The following is a 23,887-nucleotide window of genomic DNA, read 5'->3' as shown; positions in this document are numbered from 1 at the left end:
TGGGTCAGACTGGAGTCATGTGATGAAGGAAAACAAAAGGTTGGATTAGGTGCTGCAGCTGTAGGTGCCACTCACGTTAGCTCACCAGTGTTGATGGTTTAGAAGAATATGTCTTCCATCCATCCCCTGACAACCAGTAACCATTGCTGTGGGGGTCTTCTCCTGGGAGTGCAGGAACCCCCTATGGTAACATTAATGCCCCCTAACCCGCTCTGCTGCCCCGATGAGCAAAGCAGCTGCCAAATTGTTGCTGTCTACGTCCTGCTGCAGGTGGGTTTGCAGCAGGAAGAGCGGCTCGAAAGAGCGGCTCAAAATGGGGCTATGAGATGGTCTCAAACGTGAGCATAACTTATCAATCTAATGAATATAATTGATAAACTAAAGCAAACTGCATTGGAGACCACATTCTGATGATACCTACATCTGCAGCTGTTGTTGCCAAGTGCACATTGTGGTCTGAACGATGACAATCAGAATAGCTTTGACTTTGTCATGTATATGAGGATCAAAGTGCTTTGAAAGGCTGCTGGTAGAAAACAGAGTGGCCACTATGCTATTAGTGGTTTGGGTATGTTTGCCCAGCTCAGGTACTTGTTATTGGTGGTCAGAAAGCTGCTGTGTCATCTCACCACCATCTAAGCAGCAGGAATGTCCGGATCCGTTTCAACGCCATGCTGCTGTGAAACAACAACATGTGTTTACGTGGGTTGTATTTGGAGTCGTGGGACAAAAACATGCGTATGAGTTGCGTTCTGCGGCCATGGCAATCGCGAGCCATAGGTAAAGAAAAGACAGAAGTGGGAGAAAGGAGGAAGGACGACGTCTCACCCGAGTGACCTGAGCACATGTGAGGCTGGATCTGTTTTTTCCGCTTTTTCAACTTCTCCCCTGACGCCTATCATTCAGGTTTTCACTTCTTTTAAACATTTCAGGCGATACAGGACATCTCAGGCTTATTGTTTCTGCTGCTCACGTTTGCCCTGACAGCCCAGAGAACAATAAACATTAAAGGCCACTGTCTGGACATCTTTCCAAAAAGTTTCCAGGGACCACAACGGTAAACATCCCCCAGCTGTTTCAGATCAATATTACATTTCAGTTCATTGGGTTGAAGGCCAGACCTCACACAGGTGTGTTTACATTAAAGGTAGTTTACTGGCTGACCGAGCAAGGTCAGCATTTGTGTCATCACTTTCTCTGGCTGTTAGCCACTGTGAGATCAGCAAAATTCAGATCAAAGAATTTTGATGTATCATGAGTGCCTGAATGTATCAACACCTAACAACACCTTGCAATTATCAACAAACAGGTAACATTGTTGGTTACAATCCTGTTTAGAAAAGACCAATTCCATAACCCTGTGTACAGAATGGTAACCAGTGGAAATATGATATGGTTATACAACCCGCCCACCACCAGGGGGCAGTAACGCCAGAGCGCGTCCACCACTTCTGACCCGGAACAACGCTAAACCCCCCTAACGTGTTCACCGTGAGGGGACCGAGCTGTTTGGAGTGGTATATTTTTGTTAGAAATGGCTTTCAACGATCATTTCGATGAACAATCTACACTCAAGGAGGAGCTGAACAGAAAGGTATCGGATTCTACCACTACGCAGTCTAATTAGCTTTAGCGACGCATGCTAGCCACGTTTTAAATGGTGTTTGGTGTTTACGGCACATTTATGGCGTTATTGATAATATCTAAACATCAAACGTCCACCTAAAACTGCTATAAAGCCATTTTAACCACGTTCCTGGAATGTGTATCTTGTAGTTAAAGGAGCAGAAGGTGGTGGTGGATGAGCTCTCCAATCTGAAGAAAAACAGGGTGAGAAGAAATAAAAGAAATCTGCACGACACAACTAATCCCGTGCCTAAGGATGTTGTATTTTCTGTATTAATTTTTATATCTTTATCTTCTTTTAAACAGAAAGTTTATACCCAGCAAAGGAACAGCAACATATTCTTCCTGGCAGACAGAGCGGAGACACTCAGTTCAAACAAAAGTATGAGTATTTGTTTTAAGATTAGGATGTACTTTATTCATCCCCGTGGGGAAATTGTTTTTACAGTAAGAAAAATGCTAACGATGTATGTAAAGTTGGGTGAATAATAATCAAAGTCTAAGAATATAATATAGTCAGGTTTATAGCAACTTGTTGATCGTTATGTCTGATCTTTCCCCTTTTCAGAGAAGCTCGATTTCATGAAGAAAGAAGTGCAGAATATGAAGGACTGACTGCCGTCACAAACATGTGCGGCATCTTTTGTCATCTGAGCCCGTCTCCAGCTGCGTTCGAGTGGGAGCAAACGACTCGTGAACATCTGAAAAGACGAGGGCCTGACTTCAGTCGGGACCTCCGTGTTAGGGGTCCCTGCCACCAGTGCCTATTCTCTGCTAGCGTCCTTCACATGAGAGGTCTTCTTACGCAGCAGCCGGTTCAAGACGATGCTGGAAACATCTTCCAGTGGAACGGGGAGATTTTTGGGGGTCTCCCAGTGAGCCCAGAAGAAAACGACACGTCTGTGTTCTCTCAGCATCTGTCATCCTGCAGCAGCCCCTCAGAGATTCTTTCTGTCCTGACCACCATTCAGGGACCTTGGGCGTTCGTTTACTATCAGAAGGCTGGACATTATCTCTGGTTTGGCAGAGACTTCTTCGGTAGGCGTAGTTTGTTGTGGAAATTCGATGTTGAGTTCAACACGTTGACCCTGTCGTCTGTGGCATCTCTCACGTCTGAGCCGGATCGAGCACCTTGGCTGGAGGTCCCGGCTCTGGGTGTGTTCAGGGTCGACCTGAAATCATTCGGAACAGATGTGGTGATTGATGTTTTTCCCTGGGCTCACAGACAGAAAGATCTTTTCTCAAACGGTAGCGAAACATTGAGTTCCATCCCCAGTGGCTGCACCGTGGTGATGAACCAGCCAGGCCTCGTGCTCGCCTCTCCAGTCTCTCCACTGAACACAGCCACTCCGGACACGGTAGAGGAGACAGAAGCTGCTCTCCACTCACGTCCATGTCCGAAGGATTTAGAGCAGCTGCTTCTTAGCAAAAGCCAAACTGATGCAGCGACGCGTCTGATTGATGTTCTGAGCGAAGCAGTGAGGCGCCGTGTTCAGTCTTTGCCTCTTCGAGCAGATTCCCCTCCTGCGTGGAGTCGGGCTAACGTTGCTATACTTTTCTCAGGAGGTGTTGACTCCATGATCCTGGCTGCCTTAGCTGACCGCCACATACCTGCTCACGAACCCATAGACCTTCTCAACGTTGCATTTAAGCTGCAGGAGCCGAAACAGCCCGCAAAGAAATCTAGAACCCCCCCAAATAAACCTGCAGACATCAAAAGCTCCAGCTCCTTTGATGTTCCAGACAGAATCACTGGAAGAGCAGGACTCAAGGAATTAGAGGACCTAAACCCTGGCAGAAGATGGAACTTTGTTGAAATCGACGTGACGCAGGAGGAGCTGCAGCGAATGCGCAGGGAGCGCGTGTGTCACCTGGTGCACCCGCTGGAGACGGTCCTCGATGACAGCATCGGGTGTGCGGTGTGGTTCGCAGCACGGGGGACCGGGTCCGTCGTGGAGGATGGGGAGAAGAAGCCCTTCAGCTCATCGGCAAAGGTGATTTATTTCAATTGAATTAGCAATTGGGCTCACATAATTCATTTCAGAATTGTAGATAAATGTTTTTATTTTTATAGATTAGAGTTTAGCTCTTACTGATGGAGAAATTTGGGTTTGCTATGAATCCAAGTGTCCCTCAAAGTTTCCTCACATTTTTGTGTCGTTGCTTGGTAACCGCAGGTCGTTCTGACAGGAATCGGAGCAGATGAACAGCTGGCTGGTTATTCTAGACACAGAGTCCGATTCACAACATCAGGGCATGAGGGGCTGATCCAGGAACTGGCCATGGAACTGGGCAGGATCGCCTCCAGGAATCTGGGTCGAGATGACAGAGTAATCGGGGACCATGCGAAAGAGGCTCGGTAAGAGTTGTCAAACAGCCCTCGCGCTCTTTTCAATGCCAAGAGACTCAGAGAGGAGCGAATTTATCAAGGATACAGCCGATATATAAGATTAAAGTACATCTTAATATTAATATTATCGCAGTTCGACACTGCGGCCTAGCGGCGGGACTTTGAACTACACAACTGAGACTTGTTTTCCCTTGGAAAAATAGACTGAATAAGTGAAAATACCTATACTACTCCAATTTGGATGAAAAATTGGCTTCCAAATGCAAATTATTTCAATTTTAACCATCCTAATTTTCCCTTGTCACCAACAGATTTCCCTATCTGGATGAGGATGTGGTGAGCTACTTGAATTCTCTACCCGTGTGGGAGAAGGCAGATCTTTCTCTCCCCAGGGGAGTTGGGGAGAAACTCCTCCTGAGGCTGGTGGCGAGGCAGCTCGGCCTGGGCCCGTCGGCCCTCCTGCCCAAGAGAGCCATGCAGTTCGGCTCACGCATCGCAAAGATGGAGGACAGGCACGAGAAGGCCTCAGACAGATGCACAAGACTCCTCACAGTGTAGACAAGTGGATCCTGTCGCTGCCAAATGGTTTTTAATGATCATGGATTTTAGGAATCACTTGGAATTAAAAGACATCTTTATTGTTTAAACGCTTATGTGGCAGAAATTCACTTGTAGCTTTTAATTATTACGGCTCGAGATGTGGCTTCATCGTTGTTTCCTCTAGACCATGTAAGAGTCGACATTCTGGAGCTTTTCTCTGAAGTAAAGATCACATTCGATGTACGACGGCAAGTTTCCAACATCGAAACGCCCTGAAATCTCATGGATGTAAACTGGCTTCCTGAAGGAGAAGAAAGCAGGTTTTTGAAGATCAGGTCGTTGTGTTTGTAGACAAAAGACCATCAAAGCTGCTGAAATCACCTCTGAATGAGCCAGGACACAAAGTTTCCTGGAGCGTCTCTCGCCTCGATCGGAGCCTCCTGCAGAATCGTGAGCATCACGATGACTTCTAACACCATTCACACGTTTGCACATCTCAAATCTTAACGTCACCTTTTTTTCCTCCATAAACGTGTCCAAGAGCGGAAGGCTTTTCCTCGAAAGCACGTAGAAACACGGACACTGAAAGACAGCACGATTTGCACCGTTTAGTCTTGATCCAATCAGTCAGCGTGTAATTAACATTCAGGTGGAGTCACAACAGATTACGTTTTAATCTAAAGTTACTTTCCTGCCATTTCTGCTCTCTGTTCTAATAAACACGCTCGTTTGTCACTCAGGCCCCACCTGGAACTCTTTGCTCACCCTTTAGACTTTACTTAGTGATGATGTAAGATTTTCAAGTCACTTTTGATGGATTGAGGGAATCTTTAAATCCAGTTAATCCCCAGTGGGTTTGCAGGAACCTGCTCTTTAGTTCAGCTGTCTTTTATACAGCTGTGGTTTTTCATTGCACTTCAAGTGGCCATAGAGGCATAATATCTGTGTTTGCAGGATTTACTGCGGTTATTGCAAACTCACCGCTCTCCTCGATGTGGTTTCAGATTGATGAGGTTTCTCTTTCATACAGAGGACGCGATGATCACCGTCTACTTCCAGTATCCCGTATTTGTGGGTTTCTGTACATAAATAGTGCCAACTGTGAGTTTCTCTTCCCTCGACACGTACAGAGGTGGTCTTCTGTCTTCACCTTCATCTTTACACTGGTACGAAAGCAGCAAACAGCTGTCCTCACATTTTGCTTGGAGCTCAGAGAACCTCTGTTTGACTTTGGTCAGGCTGAAGTCCTCTTTGAAGAGGGTGTCGCTGGTGACGGTAGAAAGGAAAGATCAGTTCTTAGCGGCGTCCACTTTGCTTGGTGACAATGGATAGGAAACGTACCCTCCTATAACCAGGATGTGGTCATCAATATTGAAGTGTTTCACTGCAAGCTGCAGGCAGGCCACAGCACCAAGACGACCCTGAAGCAGACGGAGTGTGACGCCGATCCTCTCAGATCCACGGGTCAAAGAGGTCAACCTGCTTTTATATTTACCTCATTGCTTGTAGTTTGGTCACTGAGGATTTTGACGTTTGTTAAATTTGATGCCCACTCCTCAAATGCAGAGCTATAAAGAGCATTTGTCTGCAGAGAGTAGTGCGGATCATTAACTTTCATTAACATACATTAATTTTCATGCTCTCTCAATCTAAGGAATTAAACCGTTAAACCAAATAGCTCCACCTTCTTAGTAATACCTAAAATATGTTAATGTTAAGCATTTAAAGATAAAAAACAGTGTGTCGTTCTTCTGATTCTATTTCTAATATTTGATGCAACATTTTTGGGTGAAAAATATCGATGCATGTATGGAACTATTTTTTTTTAACAGAATGGGTCAAACAACGACCTCTAGCGGCGCAACACAGCAGCGCTCTGCTCAAAGGTAAACCAGTTAGCGTGCTAACAGCTACACTATGACGATTTAAAAACCCTACAACGAAGGCCTTACGATGACAAAAATGGAGTCCACGCAGCCAGAGGCGGTCAGAGAATGGACCCAGTGGGATATGAGGGCACAGCGCCCCACCGGCAGCAGCGGCTTGGCAGCACCGACCAGGTGAGCAAATCTGCCGCTTGTGTCAGCAGCCGCGTCCCTCTGGAGTCTGGTCCCGTAACCAGCTGCGAGAATAACCGCTTTCATTTCTTCTACGCAGCGGGGCGACGACGATCATGTATGTGGACCGCAACTCGGATTCCCTATCATGAGTAAAACTCCACAAACCAGCGCCAGGCGGAAAACTCAAAGTTCCTTACCTAGAGCCACGCCCACCTTTAACATTCAGGCTTCTGATTGGTTGACGCTCGTCCAGCCCACCAAAGATTTGATCCAATCGTTGATCAGTGCTTGATAACGTACAGATGAAGGGGCGTTTCTTGTAGCTACATCAATACCTCAATAATTGTATATACTGTATCTTTAAATGCAAACAGCAAGAGCATATCAAAAATGTTTATTTGGGACTCCGTGTTTCACAGCCAGTAAAGTTGCCAGTACAAATGAAAATACGAATTTTTGCACAAACGTCCGTGTTCAACTAGGTTTATTCCTATATTCCTTTATGTTTGATCAGTGGGTCTGCTGGACAGGATAGAGGGTTGAAATGGTGATGTTCATTCAACAGTTTCTTTTTCACTTTCAGCCTCGGGCTCATTAGAAGCAGCCTCAACGTCCTTTTCAGGCTCCTGGGGTGGCGATGCTTCAGGCTGGGACGTCTCCATCAGCTCCTCAGGCGACTCCCGCTCAGGTGACATTGTTGATTCTTCAGCTACATCCACCTGAACACAAACAACATTGAGGTTACGGGACAAAACAATAATAGTAGTAACGTTTATCTCAATTTTTAATATACAACAATTTTGCTAATAAAAACAACTAGTAACATCTTTTAAGACCGGATGTTTTAGGATTGTTAAAGAGGATAATGCTGCTTCAGTCCGTTTCACTAATCTTATCTGGTCATTATGTAAGAAATCCGAACAGCCATTGTGTGAAGGTTAAAAAGATAAATAGCAGCAAATGTTTCATTTAGTTGCAGTTAACACACAGCTCAGCCTTTCCTACTACAAAAACTCCTTATTCTGCATCCTGAATATTCCCGTTCTGATGCAACAGTGCATAGATAGTCCTTCACGTTATTAAACCCCCAATTTAAATGTTGAAACATATATTCAGGTAGAGAAAAGGAGCAGGTTCACACATAATTAGTTCGCTGAAGTACAAAGAAAAGGAGGTGAACTGTAACCTTTGGGGTCTCTTGGGAAACGGGGTCACTTTCTTCCTGTATGACTGGAGTCGATTCTTCCTGCTCCATCGGTTCTTCATCCTCCTTCACGTCGGTCACCTGCTGGACTGACGTCTCCTGAGAGGGCGAGTCAGGAACCTGCTCTTCAACTGCTGCAGACAGTGGTTCCAACTGTGTTTACAGGCGAAAGGAGACACGGTCATAACGACGCTAAAATCAAGGCCCACCCAACCGACACAGTGGGTTGCACTTCACATCCAAGGCTCTTCATATATCATCCGGCAATACCTCGCTCTCCATGACAGGCTCGTCTGGCTTCTTTTCTCCTTCCAGCACCGTCATGATGGAGGTAGGTATGTGAGCTTGCTGCTCCCCAGGACAAACAACACAGAAGCCGTTAGCAGCAAACTGAAATCCAGTCGTAGGACGTTTGACGTGAGGTTACCTGGTGGGGCGTGAGCGAGTGCACGTGCTGCAGCAGAGGCTCCCTCATTTCTGGGCAGCGCTCAAACATGCTGGTGAGCTGAGCGGAGGGGAGCTGCAGGAGGACGCTGTACGACTGAGGCTTCGTCCTCTGGCAGCACTTCACAAACCCTTCCCACACCTTGGGATACTTCCACACCTGCACGGGAGTCCGGAGTGACGAGTGTGAGACCAGGGAAAGTGGTTGCTATAGAAACCAGGAATATTTGGGCTGGGGGTTTAATGCAGACCTGCTTCATGATGAGGCGGGACAGGATGTTCATGACGAAGCCCCCTAGTCGGGGATACATGGTGAGGGACTGGATGACGGTCCGCATGAGCAGCATGGGGAGAGGGTTCTGGTCCATCAGCTGCTGCATCACCACCGCCAACACCTCCGACGTGTATACGTTCTTCTCGCCAAAGCAAAGGTTGGTAGCTGGGGTGAAGAACACGACCACAGTTCACAAACACCTCTGTTGTGTATAACGTGCTCACAATCATTGTACTGTATATTATTAAAATAACGTGGCTCCAATTCTTTACCTTTATTTCAATGCCTTAATATTATATGGAATGATTCATTGAAAGAACTATATACAAATCAAGTCAGAACCTGACCTTTAATGATCGACTTCATGTCGCACTTGTTGGAGTCGATGTTGTGTAGAGCGATCAGCAGGTCTCCCGGGGTGAGCGGAGACACAGTCGAGCTTCCCTCGCCTGAAAAACAGCCCACGGTCGGGAGTTTAGAGCCCCTCTGCTGAATAAAGCCAGCCAGCGCACGTGGCCATGCACGAGGCTGATGGCCATTCATCACTTACTGTGCTGAGTCCCCAGCAGACGGTTGAACACCTCCTTCACCACGATGGGGTTGAGTTTGATTAGCTTGGGGAGAGCTTGAATGACTTCACTCTATACAGGGAAACAATAGACCAAACCACGATTTTCAGTCATTTAATAATTAGTTATTGAGATTGGAACTCTTCCAATCAAAGATCTGAATATAAAGCAGCTTTTCCGTCTCGTTAGCTGCGTTGGATATTCTGAACTTATCAAAAGCAGAACACGTCTGCCACATGCGTGTACGATGTTTACCTCAACCTAATTTTACAACACTGATGGAGGGTTAGCAAGCATTAGGGTGATAAGTCAAAAAGGGTTTTTACCTTCTCCAGGCCATTTATGACTGGAATTAAGAAGCGAACATCAGGCACCCGTTTGTGGTAAAGGTCTCTCACTCTCTCCACCAGCTCTGGAGACGGAGGCACTGAAAGCAAGATAGAAACTAGTTTTACACGCCATGATCTTTTTACAGCACTCGTGTCCACGTGGGTTGTCATTCATCAAGTCATAACATGTTTTGTCTGCTGTAGGAATCAGAACGTGTCATTACATTCTCTGGCTTTCTTACCTTTATCTGTCAAAATGTGAAGACATCTGGTGACCAACGTCTCTGCTCCTTTAGGACAGTTTTCCACCAACAGCAGCAGCTCAGGGGAGTTCATCCCCATTCCACGAATCTGCAACCAACAAAATTCAACACATTTTAAACCAAGAAACCCAGTAGGGGCAACACACGCATTAAAACTAACCCCAGTTGCTAGGAAACAGACATCAGCACCCAAAAACAATCCTGACAGTTGAGGATTTAGAAGGGGAAAAAAAGGATTCCCGTAGTTTAATAATGAATAATGAATGCGTGTGCAGGAGTGAGAAGAGACTTACAGGTTGCTCTATCGCTCGCAGCACGCTGCGTTTGATGTCAGCAATGGCTTCCGTGTAGACAGAAGCCAGTTCGTGCACCAGCTGGTGGTTTAAAGGCAGCAAGGACAGATAGAGGAAGAGACATTGTCTGACTGTGTCCTCAGTCCAGGGAGCAGCAACCTCTGTGTCACACACAAAACACTCTGAGGTGAACAACGATGGCGCTTTAAATACAGCTTGTTTCTAAAAACACTGCTAACAATGCAGGGAAAAATGCTAGCTGTCACATCACAGAAGTTATCTAAGATGTTTTTATCCTCAAAGGTTGTCCTTCACCTGTGTCCTTGTCAGCCCCAAACAGCAGAGAGGGAGGGTTGGGATGGACAAGCAACTGCATGTAGTTAAGGGCAAACTTCTCAATATAGTCCCTGAGATGATCTTTCTCATACATTCTCTTAAGAAAAGCCAGGGCAGTGGTCCTGACCTGGGAAAAATACAACACACAACACAAGAGATGAAGAAATAACAAGACTAAAGACATAATTCGCCATGAATACAGTCTAACGGTTATCACCTTCTCTTTCTCGTGTGAGCTGAGATCCAAAAGGACGTGCAGGTACTGAAACTGCCTGGAAGGTCGCTTGACGATGAGCTCCTTCAGAGTCGTCATGCCCAAATACACACGGGACTGAAATGAAGGTTTCATCAGTGAAACGGCTACGAGAGGCACGACCAGCATTACCTGGTAAACCCCAAAATTGACCTGCACTTGTGTGTTTAAGTACAGTATGTTATATTTTTATTCCCCTCCGGTAGATGTACATCATGCTGATCTTTTAAATGAAAGACAATTGACCTGAGTGAGGGATCATCGTGATGTGCAGGTTTGGGCGTCCCTTACCTCATCCTCACAGTAACGTCGTATTACTTCCAGTGCTGATTCTGTTATAACAGGAGCTTCTAAGACCAGCTTTGTAAAAAGTCTGGAAGAAACGGGACAGGACCCCAAATGTGCCTCAGCTTCAGCAGACAGATACAAGGTCCATGTAAGGTCAGGTTTAAATAATCGTCTTTGTTCTTACCCGTCTTTCTGCTCTGGTTTCTCCTGCAGGCCTGACAGAAGAGTGTAGAGACAGTGGTCGTAGCTGTCCAGCAGCCCGGATGGCAGCTGGCTGAGATAAGTGTTGTACTCTTGGTAGAGGAGAGAAAAAGCCAGGTCGCTCCTCGCCCTGATGTCCTCCAGGACAAACTTGAGCACGTCGTCTTTCATCATCCCATCAAACTGTGTCACGAGCCTGGTGAGCAGCTTCACTCGAACCTGCAGCACATATTCAATTGAGGTTCTCACCTTTACAGATTTTACTTGGTGGCACTCCAGCCACGCAAAATGGCTTCTTTTGACTACACCGGCAGGCTCACTTACATGGGACATGCCACTTTGAGCGATGGCCTTCTCTGAATGCAGGATACGTTTGATTGCTTTGGAGGTCAAGGCTTCGATCTGGCTCTCTGATAAAGGCTGGATGACATCAGACAGTCTGAACACTTTTTTCCTTCCGCTAGTTCCAGCCAGTCTGCAACAGGACAAGATTACGGAGCGTTAGAGGTTAAAACTACGGCCACAGCAGAGGGCTGCCAGAAGTTTTAACGGCTGACTTGGTTTGTGTTGTAGGAAGGATGGGTTCAGGGAGCCTCTTCACTGCTGCGGGCGCCGTCTCCTCAGCCTTTTCTGTGTAACCTCCCACCACAGAAATTGCTTGTCCCATCATCACAGTTGGGATTTTACGCTTGATGAGGTGGTCTTTAGAACCAGACTCATCGTCGACGTCCTCTCTGCCCGCGTCGTTCTCTCTGGCTTTGCACTGCTCCAGTCCTAAAAAAAAAAACCCAAAACATTAATATATAAAAATGTTTTCCCCAAGAGTGACAACATTTTAATGCCAACTGTCTTGGTGATTAACCTGGACCCATTCCTGCTGCAGTAATCTGTGTAGCCATTAGCCTAGCCAGATGTTTAATTTGGGCGTCGGTGCCTGCGGACTCCACCGGAGTGTATGTGGCCTGGAAGGATGCTGGCATGACATCCGGTAGATACACCATACTGATGAGAACCTGAAATAAGACAGGAACGAGTGACGAGGTCCTTTCTGATACAGACATTTGAAGAAGATCAGGTGGCTCTGCCGCTCACCAGGTTGGCCACATTTTCGGGGTTGAGCAGCGGGTGCAGGAATTCTGCAGTCAGATCGATCGCAGACTGGGCCACTGGAACAGTGGTGGGTTTAGGGACTGCCAGGGGGGCCGGCTCCTCTTTATCATCGTCATCTTCCATCAAGGCTGGCTCTGCATTAAGTGTTTTTAAAATCAGGCAGAATGCGCTGCATCCAAAAAAGTTGCTAAATATCAATAATTGGACCTAAGTGTCTGACAACAGTCAGGACTCACCCATCTTGACCTTCTTTCCCTCTGTGTATTGCTCATGGCGAGTTCTTTTGCGCGGTTCACGTGGAGCCGGGGTGGAACGCGTTATCTCGCTCTGCGGCATCCCCAGGTCCAGCAGCAGAGTGCTGATCTGGCCCTGGAATTCAAGGCTGCAGGGGTGCTTGAGGACTGACACCAAGTGCAGCTTCAGGTTCTTTCTTACGCTGCTGACCTGAGACTTGGCCAGAGTGGGAGGAAGGTTTGCTGCAAGGGGTGAAACATACAAGCATTTTAGTAGTTCTGACATTATTTATTGGAAGGAGGGCAACTGGTGGTGGACTGGGAGTGACATTTTCAATAATGAGTCATTTTAAAAATATATTCTGGCCAAATATGTTTTTTTGGAACTCAGTGCTGCGTTAGATCACCCACCGTGTAATGTCTCATAAGCCTGCACCACCTCTGACATGAACATTGGCCTCTGACGAGCCACAGTGGCCAGAGAGCCCAGCACGGTGGTGAGGTTGATGCTGGAAATGGCCGGATGAATCATGAACTTCAGCAGCTTTTCCAGTGCCAACTTCCCCTCCTCAGATAAAACATCTGCCGATACACATCCAACAGTCTCAGCAGATGAAAGACCGTGTCAACACTCTCTTCACAGCTGTTATTTTAATCATCCATACCATAACGAATGTACGAGTGATCTTTGGGAACTTTATCCAAACTGATGTCACTCTCCTGACGCTTCGGAATGTCCGAATCTGATGTCCGTGCTGACAGAGTGATGATTAACGATTCTGTGAATTTGATGGCATGAGTGCGAATGCCATCGTTTTCAGAATCCAACAAGGCAAGGACGTCCCCTTTCATTTGCGTGACAAGATCCCAGCATGCCTCCTGCCTCTCCGACACCGTTTTAGAGCGAACCAACCACTGGCAGGGAGAAAACGGAGTGGGGGGGAGACAAGAGACGTCAGTGATAACTTATCTCTGCGAAGAACTGAACCAGTTAGAAGTGTATTTACCTGAAGAGTAACTTTGTACAGCTGAGTGAGTGTGAGGATGGCTTTCTTCACCACATTCACACCTTCATCCTTCAGCAACATGTTCAGATTGGCAATCAGGCGAAGGAGGAGTTCGTTGTCCCTCTTACTGGATAAGATGAAACCAGGTGAAAGGTTAAACAGCGGCCTATATTCATTAACCTAAGTGAAACTTTGACTCTAGTAACTCACCATGCTTCTTCTATGAAGCCAATGACAAATTTTCTTATTTCAATAGATTTGTCAGTTTGAAAGGCAATCATTTCCTATAGAGATATGAATGAAATATTTCATTCATGACATGAAATCAGCATAAAAATACAGATCAGACGCACACAAAAAACACAAGCATTTTTTCCCTCGAGGATTTAAACACAATGGTTTGATTGTTTTGTCCAGAAACCCAACTAACATGACCATTCACTCATTTTTAATGTATTCATTCATTAGTTAGTTGGGAAAAAATCAGCATACGGGTTTACTTACATCCAAGAAATTATCGAGAAGGGAGGGGTCCTTATTGATGATTAGCTCCTGGACCTAGAAATAATAAACTTTATTCCACACATTTATCTCATCCAGACTGGACAACAGCATCTATGGCCTTCCTTCCACTCCCTCAATATGCTCCAGTCTACATGCTCAATTCGTTTTGAAGTATCAAATGTTTGACTTTACAAAAAAAAAATCACAACAATAAGTAATGGCTTTGAAGCAACTACAAACCTGTTTAAGAATGGTTAGTTTTTCATCTGCAGAAATCAGGGCAGCCTGATTAAGAAGATCAACCACCTGAAATGGAAATGCAGACTTAAGGTGCGATCTGACGCTAATTGCTAACCCAGATCTAATACTTAAATGTTAGTGCATACCCTTTCACTCGTCGTCATATCGATGTCACTAGGAGTCGCCTCCTCTTGAGTAGGCATGTCCATTGTGCTGCAAGGTTTCTCTTACAATATAGGCATAATCTTCAGACTCCAAAATACACTGTAAACAAGTGAGCATGATTATCACTTAGCAATGATAGGTTAGTCTGGTCCAGAAGAACCGGGCATTTACATGGTGAGGTATGTGGAGGATTTTAGCTTTTAGTTAAATGTTTAGTCATATTTACATGACTTTAGGCTGTTTCGCCTATAGATTCTTTGTGGCGCGCTACTAACATGCTAGCGTTCTGCTAACCTCAGGAGCTCTGTGCACATTATAGTCCAACTGAGATATATACTTACCGTTACAATGATTCTTTACTTCGGCTTAGAAACAGTGAATGAATGTGATTTAATATAGGACATTACAATTTGTACAATACGTTTTGTAAGAATAACAGCTTATCTAACTTATTATGGAAGCTGCCTGTCGGTACCCAATCTGCATCCGGAACCAGACCTGCGCCATATCGCTTTCGCGCATGCGCAAACAATCTTTTCTTCTTCTAGTTCTAGTTCTTCTTCGTCGCAGTTTTCTACATATTTCAAGCAGCAATATCACCACCTACCGAGTCGGATTTAGGATAGATAGAACCGTTAAACACTATAATCTTTGAACAACCAACATTGTTGTTGGAGTTAATACTACTAATTCCTTTACCTCCTAAGTAGATTTTCTATCTTCCACACATCATCTTTGGAATCTTTGGAAGATCAAAGACCCTCCGGAATTCGGAACATCTCCAAAATTTAATCAGCTCTTTCTTGGCCCTTTATCAACAATTATGTCACTAAAATCCGTTTATAACGTTTTGAGTTAATTTGCTAACAAGGCAGACAAACATTAATGAAAAGTCATCATTAAGACTACAAATCCCAGCAGCATCAGCACCACGTGGGTGATGTCACCTGATCATGAAGAGGGCAGGGTGTGCTAATGTTTACAAGCGCTGGGACGTCAATCGCTCTGCTGTAAATTTATACTTTGCTAGTCAATATTTTAGCTTTAAACGATGACGCAATTTAGTACTAAGACAAAGTAAATGAAGGACGTTGCGTTATCAGGTGAGAACGTGTGATCGAACCTTTAAACTGGCTTATTCAACCAACTTCTCAGCAATAAGCTGGTCATCGCAAGTTAGCCAGTCAATGATCGCTATTTGCTAACGTTAGCTCCAATATTTTAACTTGAAGCATCTACTAACTGCGTAAACGTGCAGCCGACTTTATGGGTTTCTTTTATTTAAGAATAATTCACATGCAAGACTTTCAACTAGCGCTCAGCTGCCGGACGCAGACTTCGAAAAGCAGAGACATATGTTACCCACGCTAACAATATGTATAAACACTGCAGCTCGAGTTTTCAGTGCAGTTTATAGTTAAATATAAATACAGCTCAAACAGCTATGTGACACTGATATGCAGCATGAATAGCGTTGCTGATTGCATTTGTTGTTTGTCGGTTTATTTCACATTTCACAACATGGTCTTTGTTTGAGAATAACTTTTCGGACTGTCACACTTCCAGGTAAATGGGTCTATTATATCACAATTAGGTGTAATGTAAGCATTGTAATTACAGACTTTACCTTTTATTTTCCAGGTTGCTTTCATTTCATATTTCTAGATCTTTGTTCAAGCTTGTCCTTAGGTGGTGTAAATGAGTCTGAAGTTGAATGTTGTAATGGAAGAAAGTTGACAATAGTGATGAGCCCATTAAAAACCTTGGGGGGCTTCTATTATTTACAATGAATCTGCTTTAATTTTCTGAATATCAACATTTAACCTAACAAATATTTAAGAAAATTATCTTCTTAAACTGCTGGTTCAAGACAAGAGGTTCTGTTAGTTATTATGTTTTATAACCATTTTCATTGCTAGTGGTTGGTAGCACTGAACTGATTTGATATGTAAGTTTTATTTATCCTGGGAATAACTAGTGGATGATAGTAATGAATGAACTGATCCACACATTTGTCTGTGTATTACATGCCAGCCACCTGATGGAGTGGGTGTTCGTCATGAACCGGAAGAGCTCCCAGAGTGGTCCTGCGGCACAGCGCAGACGGATGCTTCTTGGCCTACTGATCCTCCTGCTGGTTGATGTCATCTGGGTCGCCTCCTCTGAGCTGACCTCAGTAAGCACGGCAGCAGCACGAGATGACAATTTATCCATACAAACACTCACTGAGGAATAAATCGACTTAAAAATGCAGATGTTGCACTTAGTCAGACCTATTTTGCAAAAAATGCCCACATCAACAATGAAAACATTAAATTTCAGCCTCCTAGTGATTATACATCAGCAAATGAGGCTGCTGATTGACAGCATCAGAAAATTCTAGAAATATTAGCAGATATAAGGCACACGAGCCCTTTAAACAGTACTGCACTCATTTAAAATGGTATAAGTCTCACAATTCTTTTTTGATAAACTTGAAATCCAAATTAATAAGGCTCTCCAGCCGTGTCCTTACTGTATCTCCCTGTGGATTCTTCCTTTAGTACATTTTCAAGCAGCAGGAATACAACAAACCCTTCTTCAGCACCTTTACCAAGACCTCCATGTTTGTGCTGTATTTGCTGGGTTTCCTGCTGTGGCGTCCCTGGAGGCAGCAGTGCACCGGCTCTCTGAAGCGTCGCCACGTTGCATTTGTAAGTGGTTACCCATTAATACACTGCTGGGGGGAGGGGGGGGCAGTGTGTGCTTCTACAGGTCTGTGTTGAAATGTCCATTTTATGACATTTTGAAATTGTGGTTGTTTGTCACCAAGATGACGATTTGAATCACTTGTTCTTGCAGTTTGCTGATGCTGAGGCTTATTTTGCACCGTGCGCCACTGACAGTACTGTAAATAATTGTTTGGTATGTAATTATTCTGTTTTCTGACATAAATCTCTCACGTTTTGGTTGTTTTTTTTGGCGCGAACTAGAGGACAGTATTTTTAGATCTTTGCTTTGAGATCTAATATTTTGAAGATTTATTTTTTTTATCATCACTGTAGTTTGTAGTTTTTTATTTTTCATGACTTTGTCACAAGTTATGTTTTAGTTTGACATCAAATCCAGTACTAAAAGCTTGTTTCACTGTTTTGTGGAACTGTTATCTTCCGGTTGTCTGGGTGATGATGGTGCTCTGGTTTGACTGAACATCACTGAACAGACATCTGTAGCTTGCTGATTCTTTTAAAAGTCTTCAGCAGCATCACTGGTTGTGAAACTTAAAGTATAAAATATCTTAAGCAGCTCTTAGATGTTCATTTAATCAATCATTCAATCAATCAATCAATCTTTATTTATGTAGCGTCTGTTACAATCAAAATTGTTTCTAGGCGCTTTCCAGAATCCCAGAGCCTGACCCCCCAACAAGCAACAGTGGCAGGAAAAACTCCCCTTTAACAGGAAGAAACCTTGAGCAGGACCAGGCTCATGTAGGGGGACCCTCCTGCTGATGGGGGGGCTGGGTAGAGAGAGAGGAGAAGGGGGGAGGAGAGGAGAGGGAGAGAAGGGAGAGGAGAGAATAGGTAGAGACCATAGAGATACATTATATTAATTAGAATAAGCTGCCGGTAGAGTCGAGTTGAGTGGGTCAGCGGGGTCGGAGGTCAATAGGTCAGCATACAACTATGAAGGTGGTGATACCTGTTGCTGAATACAGAAGGCGGGGGGGGGGGGCAGAAAAACTACACCAGAAATAACAACGCTGGTCTACTTGGTGAGGAGGAGGTCACTTCCTTGTCTGGGGTGCAGCTAATGTTGCAGCTAGTAGGGAAAAGATACAAGTTAAAGTGGAAATGTTTTACCTACCGGTATTTTACCAGGGAGACATTTCTAGGCTGTGTGGATAACAAAAATATCCTTATGTTGAATGTTATAATGTCCGTTTGTCTGTCCATCTTAGAAGAGAAACAGAGCAGATTGAAAGGTGACACAAAGGTCCTGCAGAACGGAGCTTCCCCCGTTTGTGATTCACTTCTGTTGTTTCAGAGTGAGCCGCTGTACGTTCCCCTGAAGGTCCAGGACGTTCCTGCTGATCATTCCGAACCCTTAAAGGGCGACTGTGAAGCTTGTGAGTACGTTGCTGTTGTGTTTGGTTGGTTTATCAGCAGAATCAGAGATCAACTTTTGGCTGACCTCATTTTCACATCACTGTGCCTGAAAGAGCAAATAAATGCAGCCAAATCTTCTGTCTGTTGATCAATTTCTCTCTCTCCCTCCCTCTCTCTCTCTCTCCTCTCTCTCCCTCTCCTCCCTCCCTCTCTCTCTCCTCCCTCCCTCCCTCTCTCTCTCTCTCTCCCTCCCTCTCTCTCTCCTCCTCTCTCTCTCCTCTCTCTCTCTCTACCTCCCTCTCTCTCTCTCCTCCCTCTCCTCCCTCCCTCTCTCCTCTCCCTCCCTCCTCTCTCTCTCCTCCTCTCTCTCTCTCTCTCCCTCCCTCTCTCCTCTCTCCCTCTCCTACCTCCCTCTCTCTCCCTCCCTCTCTCCCTCTCCTACCTCCCTCTCTCCCTCCCTCTCTCCCTCCCTCCTCTCTCTCCCTCTCTCTCTCCCTCCCTCTCTCTCTCCCTCTCTCTCCCTCCCTCTCTCCCTCCCTCCCTCCCTCTCTCCTCCCTCTCCTCTCTCTCTCTCCCTCTCTCTCTCCCCCCTCTCTCTCTCTCTCCCTCCCTCTCTCTCTCTCTCCCTCCCTCTCTCTCCCTCTCCTACCTCCCTCCCTCTCCTTCTCCAAGCAGCTTCCAAAAAGCATCGGGTGCGTTTTAGTAACGTCATGGAGGTGCGTCAGCTTCCTTCTACTCAAGCCCTGGAGGCCAAACTGTCCCGAATGTCCTACCCAGCGGCCAAAGACCACGAGGCCATGTTGCGAACTGTAGGAAAGCTCACCGTCACCGATGTGGCCAAGATCAGCTTTTTCTTCTGCTTCGTGGTGAGTGAACCTCAGAGGAGATCTCAGCTTTTGGCCCTGTTTTCATGTGAAAACGCTAAACTTGTATCTAGTTCCACTGCTCTTTTTGAAGTTCCACTGCTCCAGGATGCTGTTTTTGTTTCAGAAAGCGTTTTTTTTTTTTTAAACCAACACATTTGGTGGAATAAATTGTAGAAATGAGGCCTGAGCAGTAGGGGGCTCAACAAGCAAGGTGTTGTACACGTCTTAGCAGATCACTTCCTGTTTCTCTTCCAGTGGTTCCTGGCTAACCTGTCTTATCAGGAGGCCCTGTCGGACACGCAGGTCGCCATCGTCAACATCCTGTCATCCACCTCAGGTGAACGCTCTTAACGAAACTGCTTAATGAAGGAAATAGACGCTGTTGTGAGCACTGGGGTTGATTGTTCTCCCTTTCAGGCCTGTTTACGCTCATCCTCGCAGCCATATTCCCCAGCAACAGCAACGACCGCTTCACCTTGTCCAAACTGTTAGCTGTGGTTCTGAGGTAAGTGCTGACGGCTGTCAGAGCTCGGCGGATACAGTCAGGGTGAAGAAGCTTATGTAGTTTTGCCAACGAAGCTCATAAATCATTTGCTACTTAAATGAGAATCTTTCATCTGTCACAGTTTCATGTTCTTCTCCAGCATAGGAGGCGTCGCCCTCGTGAGCATCTCCAGCATGGACAACGACAAGGGCGTCACAGGTAACCACGGATTTAGTGAGTTATCCGTCAGTGCCTCTTCCTGAATCTAACGGACTTCTGGGTGATTATAGGCTCCTTATGGTCGCTGGTCGGGGCGATGCTGTACGCCGTCTACATCGTAATGATCAAAAGACGGGTGGATCGGGAGGATAAGCTTGATATCCCAATGTTCTTTGGTGAGGAAACCCTCAGTATCGACACAAGCTCCAGCATGTTGGTCCATGAAGTCGTTGGCATCGTGACCGACGGAAGGTTTCTTCCCTTTAGGGTTTGTGGGTCTGTTCAACCTGCTGTTCCTTTGGCCCGGCTTCCTCCTGCTCCATTACACGGGCTTCGAGGCCTTTGAGCTTCCCAGCCAGATGGTGTGGCCTTACATCCTCATTAATGGTCTCATTGGAACAGTCCTCTCAGAGTTCCTCTGGCTTTGGTGAGCACGTGGCCACGCGGCCGTATATTCAAAAATCTATCGTTCAATTTTCTTATATTTTAGTTATGTCATTAAGTCTTGATCAAAAGAAAACCAAAGATCAGTCGACCTCTTCACTTACTTCACATAAGTTACACAGTCAGTCAGGAGGTATAATCCGTGTTTAAATGAAGATGCTGGTTCCACTTCCTACGTGTCTCCCATGCATCAAACAAATGAGAAGCATCAGGATGAGAAACAAGTAGCTCCTGAATAACTCGGCTTATAAACCACAGGGGGGTGGTGTGTCCACACCAAACGTCTGCCAGGACCCAACGTCTGCTCAATCGCAGTTGTTTCAGAAAAAAAAAAAGACTACGTTCTTATAGTTCTCTGTTAGTTCTAATGCAGTAGCTAAAATTCACATTCTCTCATCCGTTGAAGGGATCTTTTCTAAAATGTTGGCGTGTTTTTGTCTTCACAGGGGCTGTTTCCTCACGTCGTCCCTGATTGGAACTCTGGCGTTGAGCTTGACCATTCCTCTGTCAGTCTTGGCAGATATTTGCATGCAAAAGGTGATTTGCACTAATCGGTTCTTTGGTTCTTCACCAAATTCCAAGTGGTGAAAATGTGCAACTTTGAGTCGGTGTTGTTGAAATGAAGCTGGAACACGTCTCTTGTCGATAGGTGCGTTTCTCTTGGCTCTTTTTTGCCGGGGCCGTTCCCGTCTTCCTCTCGTTCTTCATCGCCACGCTCTTGTGCCATTACAACAACTGGGATCCCGTCCTGGTGGCGCTGCGGAGAGTTTACGTCTTTATTAGCAGGAAACATCGCATCCATAGGTACGTGATCCTGCAGACGCAGGCGTAGGTGATCCTTTTCCATGCAGTAGATCTTCACAAAATAACTCCTGTCAAAACATCTCCTGCCTTCAGGAAGTTGAGAAAACGAGCTCTAGATCAGCCCGATGCACTTTGGCTAAAGTGACAAGGTTAAAATATAACTCTGGCTGGCATCGGCAGAGGTTTGTTCGCCTGTGCCAAATTTCAGGATGAGAACATCTGCCCAGCTGTTCAGCCAATGTGGAGCCGCAGCCGATGGGGATCGTTTCAAGGGTGGAGGGAAAAATGGATTCAAATCAAGTCCAACACAACAGAGGCGCAAATGAAAAAGGAGCTGGCTGCTACCACTGGAAAGTGATTGTAAACCCATCTCGAAATCCACCGTGGATCATGTGATCTTCTCTTGGACTGATCACATCTGCTGCCCCAACAGTTGAGGCCGCGCTCATGGAGGATTTCAGCCACCTTATTAGACCGATAGAGGCGTAAATGTACCTGGGCAACATTTAGGAGACTCTTATTTGGTTCTGTTTGATTAATCAACCGTAAGAGCATCGAATGTGGTTGCCATGGCATCAACGACAGACACAGCAGCAGTGTGTAAACAGACGTGCTCCTGACGGCTGAACACGCTGCTCCAGTGATCTCCACTCTGGGAGCAAATGGAAGTTTGTTGACACGCGACTAGGCTGGAAATTCTTTTACACTTAAATAACTTTGTGACAGACAAAAATGTCCTTCGCTTTTGTGGCATATTAACTATAAATTGACCTTAACACTTAGGAGTCCTTTTCTTCTCTGATGTTCTCATGAGGACAATGGAGGCAGTTTGTCACTCAGCCTCGCTCGGTTAGCTCTCTTATCGGATGTATCCGCTCCACTGACTGTCCTCCATTCTTCTGTAAACGCTTGCTGAGGGATGGAAATTAAAGTAATGGTTGTCATGATGATGACTGTGATGATGATTGACGCGCCGCTCCCCCTGCCTGCAGACTACCGGAAGACAGCGAGCAGTGTGAGAGCCTTATTCCTCTGAACACCATCTCCCCCAGCGACGGGGGCTTCCGTTAACCATCTAAAATCAAACGTAAGTGATTCAGCACTTCAATTTTTATCTAAATTTAACTGTACTGCAATATCTTCCATTTTCTTTCCCTAAACTAATCAGCAACGTACGTAAGTGAGAATTCTCCACCATGTTTGAATATGAGTACCATGTAAATGATCTCACCTTGTCTCCCCAGGCTTGGATCTCCGAGCGGACAATTTGGGATCCAGAGTGGTCGAACCACCCCAGTGCCTCATAAGAAATCTATTTATTTTTTACAGCGTTGCGACGGCAACATTTTTTCCTGCCTTTTTTTGCTCACATCCCAGACTGACCTGGTCATGTTTTCAAGCCGGCGCTCGGGCTGCTGGACGCCGTCAGTGATGACTGTAGCGCCACCACATGAGCAGATGTAACGGTACAACACTAAGAGACGGAGCAGCTGTGGGGCAAACCTCGCTCTTTAGGGTCCATGTTAGGGGGCAGATACACCACACTAACCTCTCTGATGTGTCCAGGCATTCCATTTTCCTGTTGTGTTGCACAGCGTTTGAAAGTTCACATAAATACATACACAAAACAGACACCAGATCACTCTGAACTGTTCACTGGCAGCAAATTGGCCTAAAAAAGTTAAATGGAAACGGATTTAATTCCTACTGGTTACCGATGATACCCAAAGTGCCGCTCCACGCTGGTGTGGAGGGTTAGCGCCCGACCCTCCCCACGATACTGTACCCTGACATTTGAAGGCCTCTACGGGAGGTGGACCTCACCAAAAATAGAAAAACACTACGATTGAAGGAGGAAGCGTCTCGGGAGCAGCTAGCTTGTTGCTCTGACACAGCATTCCTGTTTAAATGTGAATCAATTACACCTTTCCCCCTAAGCTAAAACACCCAGCGCTGTAATTAACATTTCCTTTTTAAAAATGAGTGTAATTACTGTGGTTGGTGACGCGTTTTGATGTGAAATTCCTCGGAACACTACGGTTTCCTGTTCTGGACGTGTTCCGTTCTGTGAGTTTGTGGACCGACCAGCGTATTTCTTTTGTATTCTCTGTACTTCGACGAGCATCCGTTTGATCAGCCTGCCTCTGGATGTTGTCCAGGGTGCACGTGTTCCAGGCTGGAGTGCAACGTAAATGTTATTCCTCTCCTCCTTTTAGAGACGTCCTGTTTTATTGGGTGTTTTAACTGCACTCGCTCTTGTAACGGTGGAGGAAGTGATCACTGAGTCGTGAACGGACTGAGCACTTTAAGAGACACATGTTAACGTTGTTCATTATTGCCAATCAACCAACTTTAAAAAAAAAAAAAAGGTTTTCAACTCTTGTTCATCTTATGTCACTGGTGTTTTTTGAAACTAAATTATATTTTTATCTGGTTTTATTTGTTTTTCCTCCTCAGGTTCTTTTTCTTGTGAATCTATCTGCAACAACTATTGAGTTTCTTCTCTTTTTATTTTACCAGCCTCTTTTCATACTTACACTGCACTATTAAAATGATCTTTTTAAAGATTTGTGTCCAGGTATTAAGCTTGAACAGTCATAAGCATCTTTTATATGTCAAATTTGCAAAAAAAAAATAAAAAAAATAAAAATGCTTGTTTATAGGATTCCACTACATTTTAAAATATTTCCAAG

General features: G+C 45.3%; 5 protein-coding genes and 1 long non-coding RNA gene across 14 annotated transcripts; 4 read left to right on the top strand and 2 right to left on the bottom strand.

The window, feature by feature from the left end:
* The first annotated feature begins 1,455 nt into the window (after positions 1 to 1,455).
* On the top strand, positions 1,456 to 2,384 carry LOC130524491 (ASNSD1 upstream open reading frame protein-like). The gene is made up of 4 exons (XM_057030726.1): positions 1,456 to 1,594; positions 1,777 to 1,830; positions 1,933 to 2,008; positions 2,195 to 2,384. Exons 1-4 carry the CDS (start codon positions 1,535 to 1,537, stop codon positions 2,239 to 2,241), a joined length of 237 nt encoding a protein of 78 aa, XP_056886706.1. The 5' UTR covers positions 1,456 to 1,534; the 3' UTR covers positions 2,242 to 2,384.
* asnsd1 (asparagine synthetase domain containing 1) lies at positions 2,256 to 5,251 on the top strand. Its single transcript, XM_057028624.1, has 3 exons — positions 2,256 to 3,620; positions 3,804 to 3,985; positions 4,288 to 5,251. The coding sequence occupies exons 1-3, from the start codon at positions 2,256 to 2,258 to the stop codon at positions 4,532 to 4,534; spliced, it is 1,794 nt and encodes a 597-aa protein (XP_056884604.1). The 3' UTR covers positions 4,535 to 5,251.
* Positions 4,593 to 6,786, bottom strand: zgc:136439 (uncharacterized protein LOC678627 homolog). Of its 2 annotated transcripts, XM_057030353.1 has the most exons (8): positions 6,469 to 6,785; positions 6,012 to 6,101; positions 5,858 to 5,937; positions 5,667 to 5,782; positions 5,498 to 5,595; positions 5,030 to 5,098; positions 4,898 to 4,956; positions 4,593 to 4,817 (listed from the first exon to the last, which is right to left on the bottom strand). In XM_057030353.1, the coding sequence occupies exons 1-8, from the start codon at positions 6,658 to 6,660 to the stop codon at positions 4,697 to 4,699; spliced, it is 825 nt and encodes a 274-aa protein (XP_056886333.1). In that variant the 5' UTR covers positions 6,661 to 6,785; the 3' UTR covers positions 4,593 to 4,696. The 2 variants fall into 2 exon arrangements, with proteins under 2 accessions (XP_056886333.1, XP_056886253.1); XM_057030273.1 differs by having other exon boundaries at positions 4,593 to 5,098; positions 6,469 to 6,786.
* Positions 6,787 to 6,955: 169 nt separating this feature from the next.
* sympk (symplekin) lies at positions 6,956 to 14,839 on the bottom strand. The gene is made up of 27 exons (XM_057027597.1): positions 14,631 to 14,839; positions 14,271 to 14,388; positions 14,125 to 14,190; positions 13,885 to 13,938; positions 13,591 to 13,664; positions 13,381 to 13,507; positions 13,039 to 13,288; positions 12,785 to 12,955; positions 12,377 to 12,616; positions 12,123 to 12,274; positions 11,893 to 12,043; positions 11,588 to 11,804; positions 11,355 to 11,505; positions 11,014 to 11,249; positions 10,833 to 10,914; positions 10,506 to 10,619; positions 10,268 to 10,415; positions 9,953 to 10,113; positions 9,639 to 9,747; positions 9,394 to 9,494; positions 9,049 to 9,139; positions 8,846 to 8,947; positions 8,476 to 8,663; positions 8,208 to 8,384; positions 8,051 to 8,128; positions 7,763 to 7,933; positions 6,956 to 7,295 (listed from the first exon to the last, which is right to left on the bottom strand). Exons 2-27 carry the CDS (start codon positions 14,331 to 14,333, stop codon positions 7,131 to 7,133), a joined length of 3,639 nt encoding a protein of 1,212 aa, XP_056883577.1. The 5' UTR covers positions 14,334 to 14,388; positions 14,631 to 14,839; the 3' UTR covers positions 6,956 to 7,130.
* LOC130524558 (uncharacterized) lies at positions 7,864 to 10,663 on the top strand. Of its 2 annotated transcripts, none has more exons than XR_008950170.1 (3): positions 7,864 to 8,001; positions 8,096 to 8,655; positions 10,525 to 10,663. It is a non-coding gene; the product is annotated as an uncharacterized LOC130524558 (long non-coding RNA). The 2 variants fall into 2 exon arrangements; XR_008950168.1 differs by having other exon boundaries at positions 8,096 to 9,790; positions 10,525 to 10,657.
* Positions 11,089 to 23,759, top strand: LOC130523477 (solute carrier family 35 member F5-like). 7 transcript variants are annotated; one of them, XM_057028978.1, is made up of 15 exons: positions 11,089 to 11,229; positions 16,324 to 16,465; positions 16,833 to 16,982; positions 17,131 to 17,193; positions 18,316 to 18,397; positions 19,050 to 19,243; positions 19,499 to 19,580; positions 19,661 to 19,748; positions 19,888 to 19,946; positions 20,018 to 20,122; positions 20,214 to 20,373; positions 20,837 to 20,927; positions 21,040 to 21,194; positions 22,187 to 22,281; positions 22,439 to 23,759. In XM_057028978.1, exons 2-14 carry the CDS (start codon positions 16,331 to 16,333, stop codon positions 22,263 to 22,265), a joined length of 1,443 nt encoding a protein of 480 aa, XP_056884958.1. In that variant the 5' UTR covers positions 11,089 to 11,229; positions 16,324 to 16,330; the 3' UTR covers positions 22,266 to 22,281; positions 22,439 to 23,759. The 7 variants fall into 7 exon arrangements, with proteins under 7 accessions (XP_056884958.1, XP_056884895.1, XP_056885109.1 ...); XM_057028915.1 differs by having other exon boundaries at positions 11,133 to 11,266; XM_057029129.1 differs by lacking the exon at positions 11,089 to 11,229 and adding an exon at positions 15,233 to 15,392 and having other exon boundaries at positions 19,053 to 19,243.
* Positions 23,760 to 23,887: the final 128 nt, after the last annotated feature.

Source organism: Takifugu flavidus, chromosome 1, assembly GCF_003711565.1.
Source record: "Takifugu flavidus isolate HTHZ2018 chromosome 1, ASM371156v2, whole genome shotgun sequence".
Taxonomy (NCBI): Eukaryota; Metazoa; Chordata; class Actinopteri; order Tetraodontiformes; family Tetraodontidae; genus Takifugu; species Takifugu flavidus.
This window is presented reverse-complemented; position numbering and strand designations above follow the sequence as displayed.

Coding starts and splice junctions, on each gene's coding strand:
- LOC130524491 (XM_057030726.1), top strand. CDS start 1,535: ATGGCTTTCAACGATCATTTCGATGAACAATCTACACTCAAGGAGGAG. Junction 1,595..1,776: donor AGGAGGAGCTGAACAGAAAG/GTATCGGATTCT, acceptor TGTATCTTGTAG/TTAAAGGAGCAGAAGGTGGT. Junction 2,009..2,194: donor GACACTCAGTTCAAACAAAA/GTATGAGTATTT, acceptor TCCCCTTTTCAG/AGAAGCTCGATTTCATGAAG.
- asnsd1 (XM_057028624.1), top strand. CDS start 2,256: ATGTGCGGCATCTTTTGTCATCTGAGCCCGTCTCCAGCTGCGTTCGAG. Junction 3,621..3,803: donor CCTTCAGCTCATCGGCAAAG/GTGATTTATTTC, acceptor TGGTAACCGCAG/GTCGTTCTGACAGGAATCGG. Junction 3,986..4,287: donor GACCATGCGAAAGAGGCTCG/GTAAGAGTTGTC, acceptor TGTCACCAACAG/ATTTCCCTATCTGGATGAGG.
- zgc:136439 (XM_057030273.1), bottom strand. CDS start 6,660: ATGAAAGCGGTTATTCTCGCAGCTGGTTACGGGACCAGACTCCAGAGG. Junction 5,938..6,011: donor ACCAAACTACAAGCAATGAG/GTAAATATAAAA, acceptor CGTCTGCTTCAG/GGTCGTCTTGGTGCTGTGGC. Junction 5,783..5,857: donor CACATCCTGGTTATAGGAGG/GTACGTTTCCTA, acceptor TACCGTCACCAG/CGACACCCTCTTCAAAGAGG.
- sympk (XM_057027597.1), bottom strand. CDS start 14,333: ATGGACATGCCTACTCAAGAGGAGGCGACTCCTAGTGACATCGATATG. Junction 11,506..11,587: donor CTTCCTACAACACAAACCAA/GTCAGCCGTTAA, acceptor GTCCTGTTGCAG/ACTGGCTGGAACTAGCGGAA. Junction 10,620..10,832: donor GACGTTACTGTGAGGATGAG/GTAAGGGACGCC, acceptor CCTTCATTTCAG/TCCCGTGTGTATTTGGGCAT.
- LOC130523477 (XM_057028978.1), top strand. CDS start 16,331: ATGGAGTGGGTGTTCGTCATGAACCGGAAGAGCTCCCAGAGTGGTCCT. Junction 19,947..20,017: donor CAACGACAAGGGCGTCACAG/GTAACCACGGAT, acceptor GGGTGATTATAG/GCTCCTTATGGTCGCTGGTC. Junction 20,123..20,213: donor TGATATCCCAATGTTCTTTG/GTGAGGAAACCC, acceptor TCTTCCCTTTAG/GGTTTGTGGGTCTGTTCAAC.